The 8077-nt window shown below is 45.4% G+C and overlaps 1 protein-coding gene across 1 annotated transcript; it reads right to left on the bottom strand.

Moving 5' to 3' along the window:
* Positions 1–4790: 4790 nt before the first annotated feature.
* LOC148031335 (uncharacterized) lies at positions 4791–6561 on the bottom strand. The gene has a single exon (XM_087684860.1). The coding sequence runs from the start codon at positions 6395–6397 to the stop codon at positions 5015–5017; it is 1383 nt and encodes a 460-aa protein (XP_087540986.1). The 5' UTR covers positions 6398–6561; the 3' UTR covers positions 4791–5014.
* Positions 6562–8077: the final 1516 nt, after the last annotated feature.

An 8077-nucleotide genomic window follows, 5' to 3' on the forward strand; every position in this document is an offset into this window, starting at 1 on the left:
TGACAACTGTTGATAGCTCTGGCTATCCTGTTTATAGAAGACGAGATGATGGAAAGACAGTCACAATAAAGGGTAATACTATTGATAATCGATGGATTGTTCCATACAATCCGTACTTGAGTAAAAAATACAATGCACATATAAATGTTGAGGTATGCTCAACGGTGGCAGCTGTCAAGTATTTGTATAAGTATATATACAAGGGACATGATCGTGCAACGATTAAATTTTCTGTTGGAAACTCAGGATTAAATGGTACGACCTTTCGTGAAGTAGATGAGATCGAGAGTTATTTAGATGCACGGTATGTTTCTGCTTCGGAAGCGTGTTGGCGAATATATGACTATGCATTGCACAATGAGAAGCCTGATATACAGCGGTTGCAGGTGCACTTGCCTGGTGAGAATTATGTGGTGTTTCAAGATACAGACAATATATCACATGTTATGCAGAATGAAGATATCAGGAAAACTACTCTTACGGAATGGTTTGTGTGCAATAGTGTTCATCCAGAGGCTAGAGCTATACGGTATCAAGACTTCCCGATGTATTGGGTGTGGAATGCACAACGAAAGGTATGGACGAAGAGAAAGCGTGGAAATACGTGTGGTCGAATATACTTTGTGCCGCCCACATCTGGTGAGCGTTATTACTTGCGAATGCTCTTGACAGTGTCTCGAGGATGTATGTCTTTTGATGATTTGCGTACTGTTGGCAACGTGGTGTACAACACCTTTAAGGAAGCCTGCATTGCAAAGGGCATGTTAGAGGGTGATGATGAGTGTGTTGTGTGCTTGGAAGAGGCTGCATCTGTACAAGTTGGTGCCCAGTTGCGTGCTTTGTTTGCTGCAATTTTGGTCTTCTGTGAGCCTGCACAGCCTGGTCAGCTCTGGGATAGGTTTATGTCACCGATGGTGGAGGATATTTTGTATAAGTTACAGCTAGAGCATGTGCATATATCTTCTGCAGTTCTACAACAAGAGGCATCAAAGAGGGCTTTATTGCATCTTCAGGATCTTTTGCGACAGCATGGGCGAAGATTGTCTGACTTTGATGGATTGCCAGAACCTCATCGAACAGATTCTCAGTTGTGTGCTAACCCTCTTTTAGAAGATGAATATGCATATGATATACTGGAGCAACGTAGAGTTTGTGTTTGTATGGAGGCAATGTTGAATGATGGACAGAGGGTTGCATATGATGCAGTTATGGGTGCCATTGGTGGAAACTTTGGGGATGTTTTTTTTTTGGATGGTCCCGGTGGGTCTGGAAAGACGTTTCTTTACAAGTGTTTGCTTGCTAGGTTGCGCAGTGATGGTCATATAGCATTGGCAACGGCATCATCTGGCATTGCTGCTTTGCTTCTGCAGGGCGGTCGTACTGCTCACTCAAGATTTAAAATTCCATTGGATCTATGTAATCGATCCACCTGTAATATTCCTGTTCAGAGCGATCTTGCTCAACTTCTCAGACAATCGAGCCTTATTTTATGGGATGAGGCTCCCATGATGCACAGGTTTGCATTTGAAGCTGTTGATAGAACTTTAAGAGATATTATGGGCTGTAATAAACCATTTGGTGGAAAGGTTACTTTGCTTGGGGGTGATTTTAGGCAAATCTTGCCCGTCGTGATGAAGGGCTCTCGTGAAGATATTGCTAATGCGGCACTGTGTTGCTCTCATTTATGGCAGTATGTTAAGGTGCTAAGGTTGTCTGGGAATATGAGAATGTCAACCGTTGGTGGTGTAATGGATAATGGATTTGTTGGTTGGATTCAAGGGATAGGGGATGGAGTGGGTATTACGGAGAATTGTGATAAGTTACATATTCCATCTAGCATGGTATTGAAAGGGTGCTCTATTGAAACCTTGGTTAATAGTGTGTACGGTGAAGTATCCGTGGTGAGAGACTTTGGGGCATATTTTAGTGAGCGTGCTATACTTGCAGCACGGAATACAGAGGTGGCTTCTTTGAATCATTGTGCATTACAATCGATGCCAGGAGAAGTTGTACAGTACTATAGTGCGGATTCAATTGCAGAGACAGGTGATAGCTCATTTTTATACTCTGTAGAGTATTTAAATACATTGGATCTTGGAGGTGGATTTCCTCCCCATCTATTGTTGCTAAAGATGAATGCACCTATTATTCTGCTTAGGAACTTAAATCCAGCAAAAGGTTTGTGTAATGGTACACGGTTGATGTGTAAGGCATTCAATAAAAAAGTGATAGATGCTGAAATAATAACAGGGACAAATGTAGGGGAGCGAGTTTTTATTCCTAGGATCACTTTTATTCCTGGCACCTTGCAGTTTCCGTTTGCTATGAGGCGGAGGCAATTTCCTATTCGATTGGCCTTTGCTATGACAATCAATAAGTCGCAAGGCCAGACATTGTCTGTTGTTGGTCTTTACTTAAAGACACCAGTATTTACACATGGACAGCTGTATGTTGCATTTTCAAGGGTGAAATCCTCATGTGGTGTGAGGGTGTTATTAGATGAGGATGGAAGCACTGTGAATGTCACAACGAACATTGTGTACAAGGAGGTACTTCAAAAGATGCAATGAGGTGCATTGCTTTTTTGCAAAGATGCATACGGAGATGAGTTTTTTGGAGAGTGGAAGATATGCTTGCATTTTTTTAGAGATGTATCTATTGAATTTTGATGGCTTCGTAGTCCTTGCTTGGTGTGTAGGTGAGATAGCCTCAAAGCTGTATTCGGTTGGCATATACTCGATCGTAATTGAGTATATATTCCCTGCACTGTATATAAGTGTTTGCTTGACTTTTGCAGATGCCTACTCCAAGCTGGGGTTATTATCCAGCTTCTGAGTATCAGAAGGAACTGCAGTGTAACTTGCGCGCAGTGACAACGGATGATATTATAAGAAGAACGCTTGCAAGGGTCATTGAGCGTTTGTATGATGATGTCAACATAGAGATTTTACTTCCAGTCTTTATTGAGGTGGTGCATTGTGGGTATACTCAATGCTTTCGAGTGCATATGGGTGAAGCTGAGCAAGACAAGAGGTTTCGGCGATCTCACACTGATAGAATACCAAGGGGGTGGTCGGCGTATGAATTTAAGGATCTCAGTTGTTTTGTGACGCTACATCAAGCTGTGACAATGCCTGCCAAGGGGTTTGCAAGTGTTAAGCCAGGTATTGTTATTCCAATATTAAGTGATCTTTGTCAATATTGTTGGATATGTTCATATTTACGTTGTGAGCTTTTAAAATTTTAGGTGCAAGAAAGAGAGGAAAGACTATCATGTCCCCTGTACCATCACCGGGACGAAGAGTGGCAATGGGACTTGCTTCTCCTGAGCATGCTGTGTTGGAGGATGGAATTTTCCCCAGTGATTCCTCAAAGAAAAGAAAGCTTCATTTTGGTTAGGCCCGATGAAAAGTTTCAACATCTTTGTAGCGTTTGGATGTAGATATGTATCTATATCTACTTATTATAGGTGTAGATACTTGGATTTATGGTACAAAGTTTTCGGCTCTGAAGCAAGGTTTGGTTTTGGGCTTTACTTCACCTATCTGTATTTGATGCTTGGATATGCTTAAACTTTGTGGTTCCTTTCAGCGTAGCAATGTTATTTCTGATTGTAACGTCGAATGATCATGAAGAACTACTTCTAGCTATTGCGCATAGCAGGTGTTGTTGTTTTAATGTTGAGTGGTGATTGGACTTGCTTCGCCTGGCCATACTATATTGAAGAGCGGAAATACTATTATGTCCCTGTACCATCAACAAGACGAAGAGTGGCGATCGGACTTGCTTTGCCTGGCCATGCTATGTTGGAGAGTGGAAAATTTTCCAATTATTTCTCAAAGAAAGAAAAGCTTCGTTTTGGTTAGACCCTATGGGAACTGTAAATTTTTTTGTAACATTTGGATGTAGATGCATAGGCACAATCATGGAGTGACACTTTGTGGTTTGTTGATACTTGAAATTGTGGTGCAAGGTTATTGGTGTAGTCTCTAGAAGAAACTTTGGTTTCGGGCTTTGCTTCACCTATGTGGGTTATTAATACTGGGAGTTTGCATGCAATGCTTGGACAAACTTAAATTTGTGGTGTGGCTCATATATCTTTTATTTGTGGTTTGTTTCACCGTAGGAATGTTATTTCTCATTGTAACATCCAAGGATACAAGTTGTTTCTATAAGTTTTGCAGAGCAAGTATAGATACAAGTCTATAAGTTTGGTGCATGGTCATTGCATGTATATATGAGTCTATGTACTCCTTGATGCAAATGCATATTTGGTCTTTTATACATGAGAGAGAGAGAGAGAGAGAGAGAGAGAGAGAGAGAGAGAGAGAGAGAGATGTTCCATACATAGTGCATTCGACTCCATTGAATGCAATTGATTTAGGAGTGATTGAGTGAGTGTGGATAGAGGGGGGAGGTGTAAATGGGATGAGAGATAGAGGGGTTGTGAGTAGAGGAGAGTAAAGCATGCGATGTTTTTGTGATAGCATTATCCACTGTGCGATAGGGAAGTGAAGCTGCCGTGCGATATAGAGGAGAGTAAAGCATGCGATGTTTTTGTGATAGCATTATCCACTGTGCGATAGGGATGTGAAGCTGCCGTGCGATATAGAGGAGAGTAAAGCATGCGATGTTTTTGTGATAGCATTATCCACTGTGCGATAGGGATGTGAAGCTGCCGTGCGATAGCACGGCAGCTTCACTTCCCTCGCACCCCGCTTCGCGGCAGCTTAGCTGCCGCGAAGCGGGATAGCGTTCCTTGCGCGCGAAGCGCGCCAGGAACGCTAGTGTGTACAAAGATACCAGTGTTCGAATTTTCCTTGATTTACACTTTGAGAACTGAGACTAAACCTGTTGCTCAGCTTCAGCACAGAATGTAGGAGATCTTAAAATCCGCCCGAGACAGAAAAAATGTCAGATATACATGGGATAAAAATGTGGAACTTGGAATAGTGGTTTTCTTTAGTGATCTCGAACGGTCCTGATTCCTGAATATCTATCTAGTATGGTATTGTCAGGTCGAAACATGCGGTAAGATCCAATCAAATCCGGAACTGCTTTGTTCCTCGAATCTATCCCACTTTTCGATGGTGGTGATGACGGCAAGCACCAGACTGGCTACATACAACGTGACGCTGACGAAGAGCAGCAAGGATTTGACGGTGGGTTTGGAGATGTAGAAGAAGGTGAGGGAAGTGACCAAGGAGAGCAGGAAGACGACGGCGGACAGAGAGCAGTGGACGCATTTTGTGGAAGAGAGCAGGAAGTGGCTGCCGTAGTAGACGGTGGGGACGAGCATGACCAGGAAGGCGACGGCGTGCACCAGGACGCGGACGGTGCCGACGCCCGATCCCTCGACCTTGAAGACAGAGAGGGGCTTCTTCGGGGTGCAGTGCCACTGCTCCAGCTGCTCCTTGCTGAGGTGCAGCAGGAGGGGCTGGCGGTAGTGCACGCAGGCGAAGTGCTGCAGGACCAGCTGCACGATCATGACGATGGAGCTGAAGGCGGCGATGGCCTCCAGGGGGCTCACGCCCAGCCGCTGCTCGACACGCTGCATCAGCGACAGGATGTAGCCGCCGGCCTGCGCCATGGTAATGAGGGCCTCGAAGCCCGACTTGGAGCGCAGGAAGGAGAGCTGCTCGTACTTGGGCGACAGTCCCAGGCTCAGCAGTGCCTCCTTGCCGGGCAAGTCCAGGCGCAGGAACTGCGGCGGCTGCGCCACCAACCCATCCGCCTCCCTCGCCGCCGCCGCCGCCGATTGCGCTGCCAGCGGCATGGTCCATCCGGCCGCCTGCGAGTCCTTGAAATTATGCGCATTCATCATCATATGATTCTTATTATTACTACTAGCGGCCTTGGCTCCCGCTCCCGCCCCCGCCCCCGCCCCTCTACCCTTCGCACTTCCGCCGCCGCCGCTGCTGCCCCCAGCGCCCGGCGTCTGGTACATCACCGTCTTCCACTCGTCCGCCGTCAAGTGCGGAAACAGCTCCAGCGGGCACATGTCCTCCAGCCTCTTGACGTCTATGATCTCCCCGGTGTCCGTCACCCGGTTGAACCTCGGCGGCATCTGGATGTACACCGGGCACGTCGTCATGATAGCGATCGCCCGCGAGTTCCATGGCGTGGCTGACGACGCCCCCCCCTGCACGCGCTTCTGCTCCTTGCGCTCCTTCTTCAGGATCCGCTTCATCTTCCACGCCTCGAGCACCAGCATCAGGCTCTTGTCCATGGGTAGCCATGGCATCATGCAGAAAACGGCATGGAGCGTGACTCGCGGGATGAGCGACACGTCGACGTAGGCGGCGAAGCCCCAGTTGGCGCCGATGAAGAGAGCGAGGGACGAGAATGCGGCAACGATGGTGGCAGGAAGAGAGCGGCTACAGCCGTCGTCGGCCATGATAGCAGAGGGGCTTTGGAAGGCCTGCTGTACTCGATTGCTTGCTGGCACCTGATCGTTGCCTCCTGGTACTTCAGAAGTTCAGATGAGCACCAGCAAGGAGAAGGAGACCCCATATCTTGTCTGGGATTCATCTCTTCTGCAGTCAAGCTTGACCGGGCACCAGCCTGGTTGACTTGATATACCGCTTGGGTCCACGCGTTATGCGATCATCGTGCATGGTCGTCGTGTCTGCCATACGTACGGAGAAAATTATTATATAGCATCATCATTATACTACGAATAATTACGATGATGATGATGATATACCTGCCTTGCAAGTTGCATCGCGAACTTACAACTGATTGGCAACTGCTCCACGTCCATCGTGGGCCTGCGGAGTCCCCCTTCCTTTTCCACATACGGTGGAGTAGTACATATATTTAAATCAAATCAGAAAGAAAATTTTCAAGTTGACTGTGATATAGGGGAATATAATTTTTCTTTTCTTCACGTGGATTGTGTGATAGGGGAATCTAATGGGCAACTAGTAGGCAAGTTGAAGGCAAAGGACGTTATAGAAGTTGGAAAATCTGTTTGATCCGAAAATTGAGTAATAGACTCCTTTTCCTCCATACTCCATTCTGGTAAGTTTTTATTTTCATTAAAGCTCTGCAATGAGAGTATTCAAGATGTCGATTAATCCACTCATCTCTACAATTTCTTCTCCATACAATTACAGATTTTGGAAAAAGACAAATGTATCTATCACTCTTTGTATTTTCCTTTTTTTCATTGTTTTTTAGTAGGTTTTGATATCTATTCTAACTATTATTATTATCTTCTTTTGGTAACAAAGGGAGCATCTAACCATAACTTGCACCTAAACCATAGCCATAAAACATGGGGATGTGAGATGGAATATTAACAAGAAATTCACCTCTTGCAATGGTGGGATTAGATACTCACCTCCCACCTAGGTGGGGCATGAACTCCCACCTAGGTGGGACATGAACACTCCCATGCCATGGTGTGGAAGGAACCATGAAATGTCATTGAATCTTGAAAATGATCAAAATTATAAGAGATCCCTACATTTTGCACACTTGCCCCTTTTATAGCAAATCCTTAAGGCTAACCCTAATTTTAAGACTAAGGCTAATTATCCCTGCATTGCAAGCCATCCCAATCTCAAGAAGCTTTATCCTGAAAGTTATAACGAGGAGACACATGGGAACTGGGGGTTAAGATACTCAGTCACATTGACCAGGGTATAAAAGCTATAAAAGACCCAATTTAGGGCATCCACATACAATCAAAAACTAACACTTCACCTTTTCCTTCAACTTCCATAGTTTCCTCCCTCTCTTGCTCCCCTTTCTTGTGAGTGCGTGCAAGAAGCAAGGCTTTTGGGTGAGTATTTAAGCGAGCTTTTTTAAGCAACCTCCATTTCTTATTTCACATAGTCCACTTATTCCTCCTCTTCTCTTGTACACATATCAAACACCACTACCACCACCATCACCACCTCTATCACCGCCTCCACTGCCTCTGTCACTACCACTTCCACCACTACCGTCCCCTCCCATGTTTCTCCCCCCATGTTATTTTCCTCAAGTACATCTCTCTCTCTCTCTCTCTCTCTCTCTCTCTCTCTCTCTCTCTCTCTCTCTCTCTCTCTCTCTCTCTCTCTCTCTCTCT

This window comes from Lygodium microphyllum, chromosome 9 (genome assembly GCF_053477565.2).
Source record: "Lygodium microphyllum isolate KBCC chromosome 9, Lygodium_microphyllum_v1.1.10, whole genome shotgun sequence".
Classification (NCBI taxonomy): domain Eukaryota; kingdom Viridiplantae; phylum Streptophyta; class Polypodiopsida; order Schizaeales; family Lygodiaceae; genus Lygodium; species Lygodium microphyllum.

Bases quoted from the DNA above. Each gene is read 5' to 3' on its own strand.
- LOC148031335 (XM_087684860.1), bottom strand. From the start codon at position 6,397: ATGGCCGACGACGGCTGTAGCCGCTCTCTTCCTGCCACCATCGTTGCC.